Source organism: Schistocerca piceifrons, chromosome 1, assembly GCF_021461385.2.
Source record: "Schistocerca piceifrons isolate TAMUIC-IGC-003096 chromosome 1, iqSchPice1.1, whole genome shotgun sequence".
In the NCBI taxonomy this organism is placed as follows: domain Eukaryota; kingdom Metazoa; phylum Arthropoda; class Insecta; order Orthoptera; family Acrididae; genus Schistocerca; species Schistocerca piceifrons.
In genome coordinates this window covers 746,249,638-746,268,481 of record NC_060138.1, presented here as the reverse complement: position 1 = coordinate 746,268,481, position 18,844 = coordinate 746,249,638, and the positions used below count along the sequence as shown (strand labels likewise).

At 42.5% G+C, this 18,844-nt stretch overlaps 1 protein-coding gene across 7 annotated transcripts in view; it reads right to left on the bottom strand.

Moving 5' to 3' along the window:
- Positions 1-18,844, bottom strand: part of LOC124711768 (ankyrin repeat domain-containing protein SOWAHA) — a 624,792-nt gene that overhangs the window by 219,412 nt on the left and 386,536 nt on the right. For all 7 annotated transcript variants that reach the window (XR_007005522.1, XR_007005524.1, XR_007005523.1 and 4 more), the window contains one exon: positions 3,429-3,440. Coding sequence is in view for 4 of the 7 variants with exons in the window: in XM_047241985.1 (XP_047097941.1) it covers positions 3,429-3,440 (12 nt within the window). In the remaining 3 variants the exon portion in view is untranslated. The remainder of the gene's footprint in view (positions 1-3,428; positions 3,441-18,844) is intronic.

Below are 18,844 nucleotides of genomic sequence, written 5' to 3'. Positions count from 1 at the left end.
AGGCAGTTTCTCTAGTAGATCTGTTGCATCTAAGTTTTCTGCCAATAAAACGCAATCACTGGCTCGCCTTTCTCACAATATTTTGAACGTGATCTTTCCAATTTCAGTTGTTCATAATTGTGATATTAAGTATCTATTTGCAATGACGCCTTTAGATTTCTGTGATTTATCGTGTAACCGAAATTTAACGGATACCAAAAATCATGTGGATGACAATACAAGTTGTACTGTTTACAGTCAAATGCCATATCTACCGATTTGGTAACACTCTATCAAATATTACTCAAATTTGGTTTCTAATATGTCTCCGTTTCTTGCAGCAAAGAATCCATACATACATTTTAGCATTCACCTGTCCACATGTCAACCATTTTCTTTTTGAAATAAAAGAAAGTTACTTTGGCGAAAATGTACCTCCTGCTGACTACCGAAAACACTAAGAGTAATCTAGGATTTAAAAATGTCAAATGTCTTCCGTAAAGATTAATGAAGACCATATTTCTTTCAGAAGTTCAGTACCTACTATTGTCGACGTATATACATCAGATCTCCATAAAATCTGAATAGGGATGTTATAAAAATGTATGATTATTGTGGGGAAAAGTTCTAAACTGAACAATGATCAACAGTAAATTCTCGCAGAAAATGGCCCAAATGCAATGTTATGTGAATTGTTGCGGCCAATTTGACCAAGGCTCCGGAGGTATGATGATGCCGATCGGGTAGGAAGATCATAGATCTCCCTGATGTTAAATCCTATTTGCAAGCTCTTATGAACTATAATATTCAGAGTATAGTGGTCGAAATATTACGGGTCAAAAAGTTTATGGTGACAGACGGGAAAAATTAGATAAAGTTACACGTGAATCCGATATTGATTTGTTATTATTGGCTAGTGTGTCGCAATTGTATGGTGAATCAACAAAATGTCTGTGTGATCCATAAACAGGTAGAACTATCTTTCCCCCCGTAATGTCGCATCTCACGTGTGTTACGCTTCGATGACAAGTCATGAAAGGGCACGAAGAGCAAATGACAAGTTAGCACCTGTAAAGAGTTCTGTGGGAAAATGGAAATGCCGTGTGGCCAGGGCCTCCCGTCGGGTAGACCGTTCGCCTGGTGCAGGTCTTTCGAGTTGCGCCACTTCGGTGACTTGCGTGTCGATGGGGATGAAATGATGATGATGATAAGTACAAAACAACACTCAATCCCTGAGCGCAGAAAATCTCCGACCCACCCGGGAATCGAACCCGGGCCGTTAGGTATGAAATTCCGTCGCGCTGAGCACTCAGCTACCAGGGGAGGACTTCTGTGGGAAAATGGGTGGGAAAACTATCGAAACTATATAATAATGGTGCAAATGTTACTGCAGATGAGCAAATAGAAAGTAAAACTTAAAATTTTAACGCTTTTTAATGATTTGTGAATACTGTGCCCTTAAATACCAATTAGTCATTATGCCCCGAAAGAGCATATATGCGCAGCTTTCTTAACGAAAGGAGTAGGATTAAAACAGAGGATAAACTTCCCAAAAACTTTGCCCAGAACCGGGAGATTGAAAACATTTTTAACTTATTTCTGAAATAAATGTGTCCGGAGACAAAAATATGAAGGCCTAGTTTGCGCTTGAGTATTTGTCTGTGTACGTAACAGAAAAAAATCGGTGACTTGCTCAACGTGTATCGTGTACCTAGCAACCGTGCAACGAATTAGTGAAATGGCGAAAAGATCTATTCGTTAGAGAAGAATTCAACTTCAGGTTTTAAAAAATGAGTTTACGACACCCGGAGCTTTACATTTACTAGACGATGAGGTGCTTTCCACCAGTTTTGAGAGCAGGTCTTTACTGAAGAGTCACAAAGTGAGAGATTTTCATGTGTACTGTGTATGTACCACAGGTACTAACTAAAACAATGCCCACGCTATTAAGTTCGTTACTGCACGAGATAATAAAGATTGATGAAGACAAATAATTTCGGAGGATAATAATACTGCGGACAATACTTTTGTAATCATCAACAGTAGCGGGACTCAGATTCTAAACCGCGCACGAAACAATAAAAAATGAAAGTTATAGATTGTACTGCAATAGTGTTTTGAACTTAAAATGTTTTACATGTGAAATATACACGAGGCGAAAAAGGAAAACACATACAACGTACACAGTGAAAGAATGAACCTCCCGTGAATAACGTAAAGCATAATACACTTGCCCGATTTCTCTTTTCTCTAACAGTTCTGGAGCCAAAGCTAACATATTAAAATTAAAAAATTCGGAGACATTACTTTTCAGCATGCCCTCGTATTAACGGTTATGAGGATTGCTTTAGAAATAATGAACAGTTTACTTACTTCTTTTTGCAACTGTTCTGTTTTCATTTGGCTGGCACTTATACAAATTAGGAAACGAGATTTCTAAAATTTACCGCTAGTAGACGTATAGAAAATTAAATGTAGTGTAATAAATTACGTGGGTGACTAGTTTCGAACACCAAGTTCATTTTTAAAGCCAGGCCTTTTAAACCTGATACTTTCCTGACTTCATGTTGGAAATACGTAGCAAATGTAGTGTACTCATTTTTCTTAGAATTTCCGTCCTGCAAATCAAGTACCATGAACACCAATCTGCAGTTCAAGATAGGTCTTTATAATCAATTTTGTAATTTACAGCTATAATAAATAAAATCTCAAAAGTGGTACAATTTGACATAACATCTATGGCCAAGCATACGCAAACATAACGGCACAGGCGAGCCCCTGTTTATCAGACCCATTACTGGATATCCAGCTGGATTGGAGTACACTGCCGAATAACTGGCACCACACAGGGAAGCCGTACCGTACACTGCATGCAAACAAGCTCCACACATCCCCCACACAGTGAGATGATCTATGGCCGATCTCCCACTACTGTATAACGATCTTGATTGTTCCAGGAATGCAGCAGCAGCAACAACTGGGACACATCGCCATCGCTTGTCATGGTAATGATGCATTATACCTATACTAACAAATCCAACCTTGCATGAACTATCGCAGCTAGTAAGCCACTACTGCTCTTACTACCCATCCCACTGTCGCAGAGGTTTTTTTCCCACGGCACGAGCCATGGCACTTTTTTTCCTCTGCTCTTCAAATCGCTACCCTCACTCGCGTTTCGTCCACTATATATCACCTGATGGACCGTGTTAATGCGTAGCCTTACCCAGACGCACGGACAACGTCACAGCCCAGCATCCTGTGATCCACATACTAGACAACTAACATGTTTACGGAGGTGACAGTAGAACTTTTGGTTTGGTCACCACGTTGGTGCGGGCGTGGAGGGGCCCCATCTCTCTTTTAACAATTTAGCCACCTCTACTATAAGATACTTTAGTTTGACTCACAGCTGGCGAGCACGTTGTTTGTATCGCATTAGCACTCACCATCGTTGGATCCTGAAACAAAAGAGAAACGTATTAGTAAACATCTCTGAATAAAAGAAGCATATGAATTTTCTAAAACAGTACATTTCTACTCATGTACTTAGATTTCACTCTAAAATATACTTCAGAATTAATCACAAATCAGATCATGCCAAAACACACACACACACACACACACACACACACACACACACACACACAGAGAGAGAGAGAGAGAGAGAGAGAGAGAGAGAGAGAGAGAGAGCTGCAATTCCTTGAAGAGAGAAGCATGAGAGGAAGCGTAGCGCTACATTACAGCATGCACCCACGGGGACATGCAATAAGAGAATATGAGAGAACAGACGGGTATGGGGGCTGAAGGTATATAACCAAGGCACTGATAACTCGACAGTAGAGTCGGATAATCATGCAATGTCATCCGTACAAGACGTGACAGGCAAAGATGATGAGGAATTAAGGGTAAGGAGGAGGACATCAATGAAGAATCTAGTTAACTACTGTAACTAGTGCAGCATGGATTCTAAACACGACATAAACTGGACATAAATTAAGCTCCTTCGCTATGGGCAATGTTGAGATACCATTATTCCTGTTGACAATAAACTCAACTAAATCACAACGATGCATGGGCCGTTTTGACCATAAAAATAACATAGCTAATTGTAAGTATAAAAAACAGTTCAACACTGATACTGAAGACCGAAATCTGGGAAAAGTATTATGCCCTACATAAACCTGACGGTATGAGAAAATAATCGGAAAATGTATATCTTCAAACGTAGTTAGGGATAAACATACCAACAATAAATGTTTTATCAAATAAAGTCTGCGGTGTTCTAATGGTTTACTGGGGGAATACCTTTCATTAATTAAATCATTTCGGGAAAAAACAACGATAATGAAATCTTTTAATGTCAGTTAAGTTTTTGAGAACAACAATTAGATTTGGATCAATATATTTAAGGGGGGGGTAGTGCTTGATGTAGGCGAAATATGAATCCTTGCTAAACAACACAAAACATACCCAGGAGCTCTCTGTACCGCCACACGAGTATGTACCGTTACGTAATTGGAATATATTGGAATATCCGGTATATTATGAAATACACAACGAGGAAGAGAAAACGGAACAAACAGCTACCCAACATCTGCTATTCGTATGCAACGATTTAGGAAAATAGAAAAAACGACACTAGAATCATCACAGGTTACAGATACTGGCAACAGCGTGTCGGGTCATAAAAGACTGTGAAAATATTGAAGTCACTGTGTAATGGTGAACAGGGTGAAGGCGAGAATAACTTAAAGATGCTCATGTATTGGTGCACTTCTGTTTTACAGTGAGTACAATTTTTATAATACAAACAACCAAGGTAACTGTCCATTATGATTCTTCGTTTAAACAAACTGGAGCCAAAGCTAAACATACTGTCAAATAGGACAGTGGAAGCAAATCATCGATCAAGCGGAGTACAAAACTAGGGTACAGTTTTCCTTCTCACAGCGCAGATGAGCGTTAGTGATACGGCAAGGCATAGCATAGCATCTCTCTCAAAGAAAACTGCGAGCCTTACAAGAGTAGAATTAATTTCACATCCCTTGGAAATCCGGCGACAATCGTGAACAGGATCGTAGTCGGCCTGGACACTATAATTATGGGCCATAGTAGGCGCTGTTTTACAGCCGACGGCTTGTCCCGAGCGCCAGATGAGCAAACACTTGTTTTGAATCATTAAGTGCAGCCGCGAGTGCCGAGCGTTAAGGCTGCGCCCATATTACCACTTGGCCACTCACCGAGCCTCCAGACATCGCGCCTACTGTGACGTATGTAGAGTTCGAAAGACGTCTAGCTTCAGCAAGTGATCATCTTCTGTACTCCTATCTGGTTCAGATTAACGGACGCTAACACAAAGATTCAGAAGTGCTATACGGCGCACACTTTTAACTATTCTGAAACAGATCACTCCAAACAACACTTCTCGAGTCATTTCTAGACATATTAAAGAACTGTACAGCACTTTCCGTGGCATGTTCTAAACTCTAGTATGTATGTACGTCCCGACGATGTTAAATTGTTATAGACGTCTTTGCCGCAAGATATATGAAACATACCTTAAAATACAAAAACTATAGTAAGCACTCGGATAGAAGAATTTCAGAAACTCAAGAGTAGCTGCATTTTTGTAGAAGAAAAACTGGGATTTTAGAGCACTAATTACCTGATCACATACATGAACTGTCTGACGTTCAGTTGTACTCGCAATGCGTCGGCGGGATAGTCACAGTTACTTTAGGTACCTTCACTAAATGAACGTGATGGGAATAGATTTGAAACAGGAATACGGAAGCATCCATGTTTTGCACAGCCACTCACGGAGCTAAGAGCTAGCTTGTTTGAAACCAAAACAAGAGGCAACGAATCAAAAACGATGTTGCGTTTTGTTACCTGTATCGTGCTGAATCGGTCAACAAGAAAGAAGATCGTTAAAAAAAAATTTCGATTCGTCCATGTAGTGAAGAAGAACGCTCGCTGCAGTCGTTCACATTGTCTATCTGATGCAACATGCAAGCGATTCGACTACGCAATGTAATTACCTCACTGTAGGCCATGAAACGTTCTACTGGTGTTCATTAGCATAATTATCTTCATTAAACTGTTTTCATAACAATCGCTAGCATCGGTTTTAACTATGGGACAAGATTAATCAGTGCCAAATCCAGAGGAGATGGCTTGTGCCTTGGTGCTGTCTGATAGCATTCAGAGAATTTCTGATTAGCCTCCTGCACCAAAAGATACATGGACATGCCAAGAGTTAATACACAAATTCAGATATGTTTGTTTCCACAGCAACAGCAACATTCATTGTTACTTAAGACAAAAAAATCCATGCCCGAGCCTTCGAAGAAACTATTCAACAGTTACCTATTAGCTCCACAGTCTAACACAGAGCTGAAAAAGCATCAGCCTCACTCCTCGTCCAACAACCGGTCCACCAAACCTCACACCTGTTATCTATTGAGTCCAGAGTAGCTCCCGAAAGTCTTTCAACATCGGCCTTTCTGACAATAAGAACCTTGTATACGCAGTATTTGCTCGCAAAATTCTTCGAAGTGACTGATAATGTTAATGCTTACAGTTAAATCACCTTCAGAATATCTGCGGGTGTCTCACACAATTGTTCACATATGTATAAGAGGTAGTCAAACGAAAACGAGACAGATGGAAAAAAAAGAGTAAGTAAACTGTTTGTTATTTCAAAAGTAGTCGCCCTAACTGTTAATACATTTATCACACTGTGAGACAAGACAGGTTCAAATGGTTCAAATGGCTCTGAGCACTATGCGACTTAACTTCGGAGGTCATCAGTCGCCTAGAACTTAGAACTAATTAAACCTAACTAACTTAAGGACAACACACACATCCATGCCCGAGGCAGGATTCGAACCGGCGACCGTAGCGGTCGCTCGGCTCCGGACTGTAGCGCCCAGAACCGCACGGCCACTCCGGCCGGCAGACAAGACAGGAAATTCCTTCATTGGAAAAATGTTTGTGTGTTGCCTCGGAATCATGATTGAACCCACGACTATGGAAATTTTTGAAAACATAGCCAGCGATCTTAAAAGTAGTTAAAATTTGAAACGGTCTTGATCGCAATCTTGTTAAAATATTTTTTTATTGGAGTGAGTGGCCGGTTTCGACTCTATGAAAGAGTTATCTTCAGACTCCAGAGCGGTGGATGGACACTGCTAAATGAGTTACACGAGCGTCGAGGGTTGACGGAACTCATCTAGCAATGTCCATCCACCGCTCTGGAGTCTGAAAATGACTCTTTCATATAGTCGAAACCGGTTACTCACTCCAATAAAAATAAATATTTTAACAAGATTGCGATCAAAAGTGTTTTAAATTTTAATTTTAATTGTACCCAAGCATGCACCTTTTCGTCCGAGAGAAATAGACGGCCACCAATGTCTTCCATCAAGACACCAAGAACATGGTAATCGGATGGGACGAGATCGGGACTGTATGAAGGATGTTCAACGACTTTCCAGCGGAACTTATGCATTGCAGTCGAAACAACCTTGGCAATATCTGAGCGGGCAACACTGTTCCGTAGGGCATCGCAAACATGTTTCCATGAAAGTTTGTCCCTTTTGTCTCCTAGCAGGATAAATGTATTAACAGATACGGTGAATACTTTTGAAATAATAAATAGTTGATTACTTTTTTCGATACTGATCACTTTTAAAATAGACTTTGAGTCGGAAATCAGATGATTGTGTGAGATATATATCTATTTTGTCTGCTTCCTACAGCCAATTAAAATAAAGATGACTTCGCCCATCATTAATTTCATCCATGTCACAACGGTCAGAAAAGCTTTCCATGTCACAAACATTTAGGATAGGATAGAAACTTGCGTAAAAGCGTTCAACGTGAGTCAGTTACTTTCCTGAAATTAGTTACACTCTGACTTAAGGGAAATCCACCTTCTGCTTAAGGCTACCAGTAAAGGAACAATCCTCGCCTGGGAGTGGGGCTGCCCTGTCCCACTGACCTGACACGAAATGACACCCACCCTGCAGTCATCCACGTGCCGGACTTGTGTGTGAAAAATGAGTTCTCGAATTACAAACTGGTAATCAAGCACGGGTTATACACTACTACTGCTGCCGGAGACTGCAAATACATCTAACCAAAATTTTACTGGTGACCACTCGAGATGAGTTTTACCAAATTTGTGTCTGCTTAACGTCGCTCATACTCGGCCAGATCAGGCGTTTACACCGACGGCACTGAGCCCCAGACTGCGATGTGTAACGTGAGGCTGCACACAATATTTTATAACAGCGATTATACGAGGAACATAATTTGAATGTGTGCTCAGATTTAACAAGCTTGTCCCGAACGTCGAATTATGTCAAATTTGATCAGAAAGTCTGAGAGACTGCTTCCTCCGGAGGAGCGGCGGCGGGCCGCTGCAGAGGCGGCGCGGGAGGCGGGGTGACCGATAATTTAGGCCTATTAAAAGGGGGCGTCGGGGGCCGGGGCGCTCCCGAGGTGCAATAAGCCGGCATGCCTGTGGCTTCCTGTCTTCGCTGCAATTACCGTCCTGGCCATTACACAGGAAGCGGCCGCCGAGCCGAGGCCGAGGCCCATTACGCCCTGCCGGGCCGGGCCGGGCCGGGCATGCCCTCCGCCGGTCAAGGACTCACCTGCCGGGCCAAAGTGCTCCCAGCCAGCCACTTACCTGCCGCAGACTGCGTGACAAACGTTCTGACCCCGTAATTCAATCACACAGATTTACCTGAACCGCCTCTGGCCATCTCGGGCGCTCTCAGCGTAGTCGGACATATGGGGCATTCAGTGCACAACGCTACCAAGTCACAACGAGAAAATTCAGCAAAAACTTAACACCATCATAAAATGTTTGAATTACACAAAGTATTTTGTATGAAGTATTCTCATACTGAAGAAGGGCAAAGGGCAAATGTAAGTGCTATTACATGCTACCTTGAACAGAAATGTAAAATTTGGAACTTGATTCTTTGGCACGGAGTGTATAGTACTTGTATCTTCCTCTTTATTCTAGTCTTCAGATTTTATTAACAAGACAGTTTAGAAAATACATTCCTTGAATATATAATTACAGTCCCTGTCTGTACTTGTAACAAATATTTCCAAACAGCAAGTTATACAATTTAGATTCAAAGAAAAATGTCTTTCAGCTCCTTGCCCATGAAAAGCTGAGAAAGCAGTCGTAGCAATGTCACACGGTAGGTTCTTGGAAAAATGGTGACGCACAGGTGAAATGAGTAGCAGTAAATCCTCCACGTCCTTTTTCTTCTCTTTTGTTATTGGTCCACGTTCGGCATAAAAATGGCCCTGGCGGATGTTACGAAAATATGTCATGGGATAGCCAGCGTTCTTTCGTAAGTCATCTTCGTCGAACTACACATCAAGATTCAGTATCTGCTTATCCATAATGTAAACATCTCATAGTGAGCCAGTTGATGCAATAATGCTCAACCATTTTTTCCTGCTCGTTACTTAATTCACCAAGTTTCCGGTGGATATGAAGTCCGCGAATTTTATTTTTGTGCCTTCAGATCTGGTGTACTTTCCGTTGCTTGTCTCGCGATACTTCCTAAACACTTTCTCCACTAAAGCGAAATCACTACTGCTAGGTAAGTAAGAATGTCCTTTAGCAATAATTTAAGTTCAATGGCTGAGAATTCATGCTCGGCTCTTGACGTAACTCCACGAAAGACAATAACATTTTAAAGTTCCTGTTTTCGCCAGTGCAAGGCTATGAATGTAAGTTTATTTTATTATGTGTAGAGGTTTCATACCCTTACAGATTTCGCTCCAGTACTTAAGAAATATTTGAAGCTAACGTCTTCAGGATTTCTGGAATCAGCTCTTTTCTGAAACCTCACAAACGGACCTGACTGACCAACACACAGAAGGTACATGTTTTGCCGACTGTAATCACTAGACTTCTAGAAGGGATAAAATAATTATGTTGTCTCTTCACTCATAATCATCAGTCCGCTTCAATTAGAGCTCACACACCGACAAAACAAAGTATACAAACTGTGACAGTGGACATGTTCCCTTTGTGCTCTGAACAAAACACTGATTACCTCCGTGCTCAAAAGTGCTCCCAATGCTGCAGCAGTTATTTTCAGTATCTGGACATGAATCTTTTATGCTTTGAAAGCAGCTTCACAGATAGTACTTAAAAAGTAAACAAAGGCTAAGACTGCATGTCAAAAGGCTGAAGATAAACTACCTTCTCATCACTTAGTAACACTAGGAGTATATCCATGGGGGAAAAAAGGGTTATGAGGGGGTGGGTGTGAGGGGAAGGGAGTGGGCGTCATGGCACAATTCACATTAATATTTTTACATACATAAATATCCAAATTTCTCAGTTAACTTGCGGAGAGTAGAGTACAATGAAAAGACTGGGAAGCTGAAAAGGCAACACCCATAGTCAAGAAAGGAAATAGGAGCAACCGCTATTTACGACCCGTATCATTCACGTCGATTTGCAGTAGGATTTTGGAACATATACTGTGTTCTAACATTATGAATTATCTCGAGGATAACGACTTACTGGCAAGTAGTCAACACGGATTTAGAAAATCACAACTAGCTCTTCATTCGCACGAAGTAATTTGTGCTATCGACAGCGGACCTCAAACTGATTCCATATTACTAGATACAAGAAGGCTTTTGACACAGTCCCTCACAATTGATTTTTCACCAAATTGTGTGCCTGTGCATTGTGGTCTCAGTTGGGCGACTGGATTGGTGATTTCCTGTCAGAAAGGTCATACTCTTCGTAATAACTGACGGAAAGTCATAGAGTAAAAAGAAAGTGATGTCTGGTGTTCGCCATGGAAGTGGTACAGGCCTTCAGCTGTTTCTGATCTACATAAATGATATAAGAGCACTCGTAAGATTGTTCGGAGATAACAATATACTAAAGTAATCAGGAGACCAAAACTAATTTTGAAATGACTTAGACACGATATCTGTATGGGGCGAAGAGTGGCAATTGACTGTGAATAAGGAAAAGTACGAAGTCATCCACAATGGAACAAAAAGAAATCCGTTAAATTTCGGTTACACAATAAATCACATAAATCCTAAGGCAGTCAACTCAATTAAATAACTAGGAATTACAATTACGAACAAATTAAATTTGTAACGCTCACTTAGGTAATGCTGACTGCGTTTTATTGCCAGAACACTTAAAAGAAGCAACAGTTCTACTTAAGAGACTGCCTACACTACGCTTGCCTATATTCTTCTGGAGTACTGCTGCACGGTGTCGGATCCGTATCAGAGTGGATTGAAGGACGACATCGAAAACGTTCAAAGAAGGGCAGGTTCTTTTATGTTACCGTGAAATAGGGGATAGCGTGTCACGGATATCATAAGCTAGATGGGGTGTCAATCATTAAAACAAAGGCGTTTTTCGTTGCAACGAGATATTTTCACCAAATTTCAACCACCAAGTTTTTCATCTGAATGCGAAAATATTTTATTGACACCAACCTACATACTACGAAACGATCGTCACAATAAAATAAAAGAAATTAGAGATTTCGCACTGATTTAGTTGTTCGTCTTCTCCGCACGCTGTTGGAGAGTGGAAATGCAGAGAGATAGATTGAAGGTGCTACGATGAACTCTTTGCCAAGCATTTAACTGTTAATTGCACAGTAGTGATATAGATGAAAGAGAGTCTCCAAAATTCACGCAATCGTAGAAATAATGAGCTACGTTTAACACAGGACTGTTTTCAGTTGGTAGCGTGGACGGCGTGCCCACGCGGAACTGACCGCCCGCAGACGGCGCTCCCGCTAGAAAGAGGCGCACAGCCACAGACCGGCCGTGCCTGCCGACAGCAACAAACGCGGTACGGATCGTCCGTCCACATGCAGACCCGCTGAACCACATGAAGACGAGTAACGCAACAGAGAAGGGAAGATCCTCTACTAAGAAAATACTTGCAGCAACACTGCCTTCCCGAACGGAGGCGAAAACGACTTTTTTCTTATCTTTCACTCCATTTCCAGGTGAGATTGCGGGCCGGGGTGGGCCGAAGTATTTTTCAGCCAGTTTCAGTTAATGCTGTTATGGCACTGTTTATTCCGAATCTTGGTTTCTTGTTTGGTTACGACACTGTATGTAATATTCATACTTAAATCCTTGCAGAAATACCTCCGCTCGGATTATTTGTCTTCGTCAAGGCATTTTTTGTCCTGTTGCTCTGTGTGGTCTGGTTGATTCGCTAATAATTCCTGTTGTCATGGAGACATTAACTTTTCCATGTTAGCTAATGAAATAATGTCAGTACTTTTTTATGCTGGATTGTTACGTGTTCCAGTTACTGTAGTTGAATTATGAAGAATCTCGTTTATTTCTTCACTCTTTACGAGTAATTAGCGGAATATATCTGGTGTAGCTTCGAGAACGACCTCAGGGGCGTGTATATGTACGTGAAGTATGGATAGCTGAAGTTCGTAAGTACGTGCTGAAGGGCATATTTCATGGGTTCAGAGTAGTTTTTAAACGTTTACACCATATCAAGTGCCTTGCTCTTTGAGTCAATACTGTATTTTCTTTGTACTGAGACTTGCGTGAACTGAGGCAGTAGCAAAGTCATACGCTTCATCTTTCACAGCAGGAGACCTAACATACTGAAGAAAACAGTGTCCCATTCATTTACAAGCTCGCATGGCGACTGCCCCTTCACAATCGTATAGCTATCTGAAATACTGATAATGGTGAGTGCACAACACGATTTTCTTTTTTGTAAATTATGACATAATAGTGGCGAGAGAATCCTTTTCAAATGCTGTATTTCTCATCACTGCAATTTCTATGTACGTTATAGAGAGTCAGAAGGAAATCCTAGATCGCCGCCTGTGTAACACAATGTGGCCTCGAAAGTTCCTGGCTGTGTCACAGTTGTCCAATTCTGTAATTACCAATACAAAATAGCGACCCGCAGATTGTGAAAGTACGCCAGGAACAAAGCAACAAGTCATCAGGTTATCTTCCATTCAGAAGGCTGTTGCACGCAGCGACTGTTATATTGACTTTTAAATAATAGATTTCAGCTATCAGTCGTCCTTTTGAAATCCAGACCAATTGTGTGGTTGGACTGAAGAGTTCCTAGATAACAGAACGCAGCATGTCATTCTCAATGGAGAGAAGTCTTCCGAAGTGAGAGTGATTTCAGGTGTGCCGCTGGGGAGTGTCATAGGACCGTTGCTATTCACAATATACACAAATGACGTTGTGGATGACATCGGAAGTTCACTGAGGCTTTTTGCAGATGATGCTGTGGTGTATCGAGAGGTTGTAACAATGGAAAATTGTACTGAAAAGCAGGAGGATCTGCAGCGAATTGACGCATGGTGCAGGGAATGGCAATTGAATCTCAATGTAGACAAGTGTAATGTGCTGCGAATACATAGAAAGATAAATCCCTTATCATTTAGCTACAAAATAGCAGGTCAGCAACTGGAAGCAGTAAATTCCATAAATTATCTGGGAGTACGCATTAGGAGTGATTTAAAATGGAATGATCATATAAAGTTGATCGTCGGTAAAGCAGATGCCAGACTGAGATTCGTTGGAAGAATCCTAAGGAAATGCAATCCGAAAACAACGGAAGTAGGTTACAGTACGCTTGTTCGCCCACTGCTTGAATACTGCTCAGCAGTGTGGGATCCGTACCAGATAGGGTTGATAGAAGAGAGAGAGAAGATCCAACGGCGAGCAGCGCGCTTCATTACAGGATCATTTAGTAATCGCGAAAGCGTTACGGAGATGACAAACTCCAGTGGAAGACTCTGCAGGAGAGACGCTCAGTAGCTCGGTATGGGCTTTTGTTAAAGTTTCGAGAACATACCTTCACCGAAGAGTCAAGCAGTATATTGCTCCCTCCTACGTATATCTCGCGAAGAGACCGTGAGGATAAAATCAGAGAGATTAGAGCCCACACAGAAGCATACCGACAATCCTTCTTTCCACGAACAATACGAGACTGGAATAGAAGTGAGAACCGATAGAGGTACCCAGGGTACCCTCCGCCACACACCGTCAGGTGGCTTGCGGAGTACGGATGTAGATGTAGATTTTATTGGCAGATCTAGATTTCAGCTAGAAACTAGTCATTATCAATGCACTATTATTTTTGATCAATGCATGTAATGCCTGTTGGTCGGGCTTCATCCACAGTTCACTGATCAAAAATGATAGTGCATTGAGAATGGCTAGCTTCTAGCTGATATCTAGATCTGCCAATAAAATTTCAAAAGGGCGACTGATAGCTGAAATCTCTTTTTACAAAAGCAACAAGTATCCTGGCGATGGAAGCACGCTACGTTGAGTACCTGGACGAAATTAAGCCTGAGAATTTCGAAACCTCTCATAAAGCACGATGACCTGTATATGTACTAACAATGGGATATCACCTTCAACCACCTATCCCGAATATTTTAAATATTTCATTTAGACAACAAAGTTGTTAAATTCGTTGAAATACTTCTTTGTAAAAATGGTGAAGAGCCATGAATTCCAAGGAAGCATCCTGGTAAAATATGACAACGTAAAACAGTACCGTCGGACATGAATCAAAGTAGAACACTTCCTTAATTCGAGGAGGAGGGGGGGGGGGGGGGGGGGGGAGGCGGCGATTAGTGTTTAACGTCCCGTCGAAAACAAGGTCATTGGAAACGGAGCAGAAGCTCGGATTAGGGAAGGAAATTGGTCGTGACATTTCAAAGGAACCACCCCGGTATTTGCCTGAAGCGATTTAGGTAAATCACGGAAAACCTAAATCAGGATGGCCGGACGCTAGTTTGAAACGTCGTCCTCCCGAATGTGAGTGCAGTTTGCTAACCACTGCGTCACCTCGCTAGGTTCTTAATTCGAGTCCATTGCCTGCACCCAGGTGCTAGAAGCAATTCAGCTCCTTGTACGGCTTACACATCAGTAGAGAGTATAATATATTGGCGCCCAACAGCCCTAATTACAGCATTGAGCAAGAAGTCAATTTCGTAACCTCTTGCTTAGGTGGGCATGTATGATCAAGCCAGAAAGATTCTAATCCCATCCTTATATCTGCCTGTAAGCATGATCATCACTTGTTATTTTAATGATTAAGACGGCTCCGTTGCAACATAACTACGTAAAATAATTGTTATGATCTAAATTGATTCAGAGTAGCAGCCGAACATCCTGCCCCCCCCCCCCCCTTGCAAATCAGCCCGATATTAGACAACATGATTATGAGAGGTAGCATTTTCATTGATCGAGGGAGGAATTCTGATTCAGACTTCACCAACATGGCATCTCTGTCTGACAGCTCTCCAACTGAATATAAAAAAGTTTTTCAACGCATACTCAGACACTACATTCCTCTTTTTTACTTTGGTTATGCGATGGCGCGACTTGAAGCTTGTCAGAAAGAGCAAAGAAGCATTTCAAAACTAAAAGAAGTACTTCTGAAAGTAAGCATCGGAGGTTAAGCGTGCTATTAAAGTGTAAAGCAATGGTAAACGGCTTTCAGTAGCCCGGTTTTGACCAGGTCGTCTTGATTCATTGCATTATTCTTTCTTATGGAGGACATACACAAGTACAAAAGAGCGAAGTATTCAATGCTTCGCCTGCCTGAGTAGGCAAATAGCTCTTCCTGTTTACATCCGAAGCCCACCGCAGCGGCGTGCGGCGTGCTGGCATCAGCAGGCTCGCACTTCGCTCGACCGAGCTGTTGGCCTGGAGGTACAGAGCGAATAAAGCGTGAGACGTAGCCTAGAATGATACGCGTCCATGGGTTACCAGATTAGAGGAACGACAAAAAGAGAAAGTAGAAAAATCTGTGTGTTAAGTAATAGACAGAGTATTTAAAGTTTCATGTCTCCTTTTCACCGTGCCATTTCATCCAAAAACACACAAAATAAAATGTTATTTGCACTTCAATGTCTCACTGTTACTTTGAGCCTATACCTACTTGAACTTCTTCAGTATCCAAAGGACCATCTCTGAATTCAACGGACAGAACAACGCCCACCTATTTCGTTCAATTCTGTAAGTGCGCCTTCGTGATGGTTATTTTGGAACTACGGTGACACTATGGCGCTCCAGAAGAATTTAATGTGTTCGAATGTATGCAGCCAATTCAGTACCGATCGGCAGGACAGGAGAGGCGACGATTACCATCAATACTGTACGAAACCGTCAATCTAACTATAACCTCTGAGCTGTGTCTCACAGCGTGACAGACAAATTGTACATTTCGTCGGAAGGTTGCGAACGCAAAAGCTGCAGAAAGGGGTGTAACGGCATTCGTATTCAACCTGGCTACAAAAAATTTGGTTCATCTGTTCTTCACGGGTATTTCATCTGGCTTTACTAACAAAAGCTGCACAATTTCGGCTGTGGACTGACCGCAGACACAGTTATAATATACTATGGAAACCGGCAACAGCAGATTCTGATACCACAATCTGAATGCCCCTTCTCTGTTCCATTCGCGAATGGTGAGTGGAAGGACAATTGTCGGGAAACCTCCGTACTGGTTGCAACTTCTCGGACTTTGTCGTTTTGGTCATTTCACGAGTAGTACATGGGGAGAGGAAAACATGTTGGCCAAATCTTTCGGAACGTACTCACTCGGAATTTTGATCGAAAACCTCTCCGTGATGCACAAAACTTCTCTTGTAGCTCCTGCCAGTGTTTTATAAGGGGCGTTCAAAACGAAACGAGCCGGAGTCTGGAATGCGCAAATAGGTGACAGGAGGGCGTATGTAACGAGGTGTGGCTCCGACCAGAGCGTGCAAGTTCACAGCCCGTCACGTGACCATACAGAGCTAGCAGCAGCATGCATCAATCGTCCAACGCATTGCAAAGACCTTCTGTTCGTTTTCTGACAGCAGAAGGAGTAGGAGGAACGGACATTCATCGACAAATGTCACAAGTGTACGGCGAACACTGCATGTCCCTTGCAAGGGTCATGGCGTGGCACAAGCGCTTCAGAGAAGGGCGGGTGTCGTTAGCCGATGATGCACAGTCTGGAGCACCGCACTGCATTACGATGACATCGTCCAGTTGGTGGATGCACTCATTACCCAGAACAGCCGAGTGACGGTGAAAGCCACAGACGCCGTGGTCGGATTGAGTGTAAGAAGTGTTCACACCATCATGACGGTACGACTGCACATGCGCCAAGTGTGTGCCCAATGTGTGCCCCACAGTCTTCAACCACAACAGAAAGCGTGTCGAATGGCCCACCGTCTTGCTCATCTGCAGCGCTACGCTCGGGAAGGGAATGCGTTCCTGGCACGAGTGGTGGCTGTAGATGAGTGATGGTGTCATCACTTCGACCCAGAATCAAAACGACAACCCAGTAGAAGCATCCAGAGTCACCACCACTAAAAAAAGCCAAGGCCATCAACACGAGTGCAGGAAAGGTTATGCTGACGTTCTTCTTTGAGCAAGATGGCCCCATTCTGACTTCCTGCAGCACGGGACAACAATGAATGCCCAGCATTACTCGCAAACCTTGACCACCCTTCGCCAAGCGATCACATCAAAACGATCAGGCAATATTACCCGTGGAGTCATTCTGCTCCACGACAATGCAAAGCCTCATACGACCAACAGAGTCGCGGCACTCCTGCAAAAACTCAAATGGGAGGTTCTCGGCCACCCTCCACACAGTCCGGGCCTCTCTCCCTGTGATTACGCCATTTTTGGTCCCCTTGAAAAAGCTCTGTGGGGCAAACGATTCACCTCGGACGACGACGTCCAGTTGTACGTGCGGAACTGGTTAACATCGCACCCCGGTAATTTTATGAGACAGCCATTCATCGCCTTGTGTCGCAGTGGGACAAGTGTCTCATCAGCCAGGGTCAATACTTCTAACATACAAGTACTGGCTTCTGTAATTACGCCTCCGGCCTGTTTCTTTTTGAACGCCCCTTATATGAGCCACGTATATTGTGCTTGAATTACATTTCCCTAACAGTCTTCCAATGAATCTAGGCCCATCATTTGCTTCTAACGCTACTTGTTTTCTGCGGGAATTCTACTTTACGTCGCTTTAGGTGAAGAAGACTCGTCGGTATTTCAGGAGAGTTACTGTTTCCAGAATTTGTCATAAATTGTGGATTTCTTTTCCTCTGTATGTACAATACGTTACATTTATCTATGTTCAGGGTCAACTGCCAGAGCCTGTATCATTTATCAGTCCTCTGCAGTCATTCTCCAAACCGATGCAGTATTCTGGCGTTGCTACTTTCTTATAGTCAACTGCATCACCTGCAATCGGTCTCTAAGAGGTTCCGACGCTTTTTACTACATCATTTATACACACTGTAAACAGTAATAGTCCTAGACACTTCCTTGGAGTATTCCTTGACACCTTTCGGCTTTGTTCCATTAAGAGCGACGTCCTGAGTTCTGTTTGCAGCAAAGTCCTGAATCCAGTAAAAAAATGTAGTCCGATACTAGGTTACTTCGTATTTTTCTCACTAATCGGCAGTGTGGGACGATATCAAATGGCATTCTGAAGTCAAGGAACAGACCAACCTTGGCGCCGTTTTCTATAGCGCTGTGGATCCCATGGAGGCACAGAGTGAGCTGAGTTCCGCAAGATCTCTGTTTGCGGAATCCTTGCTGATTTTTATGGATGACATTTTTTAGTCTCCAAAAATGTCATAATTTTTAGCATAAAACGCGTTCCATAATTTATAACAGATTGACGTCAACGATATACGTCTATAAGTATGTTTATTTGTCCTATTACCGTTCCTGAAATCGTGGCTCACTTGCGCTTCTTTCCAGTCGCTAAGTACCGTTCGTTGCTACAGCGACCTCCGATAAA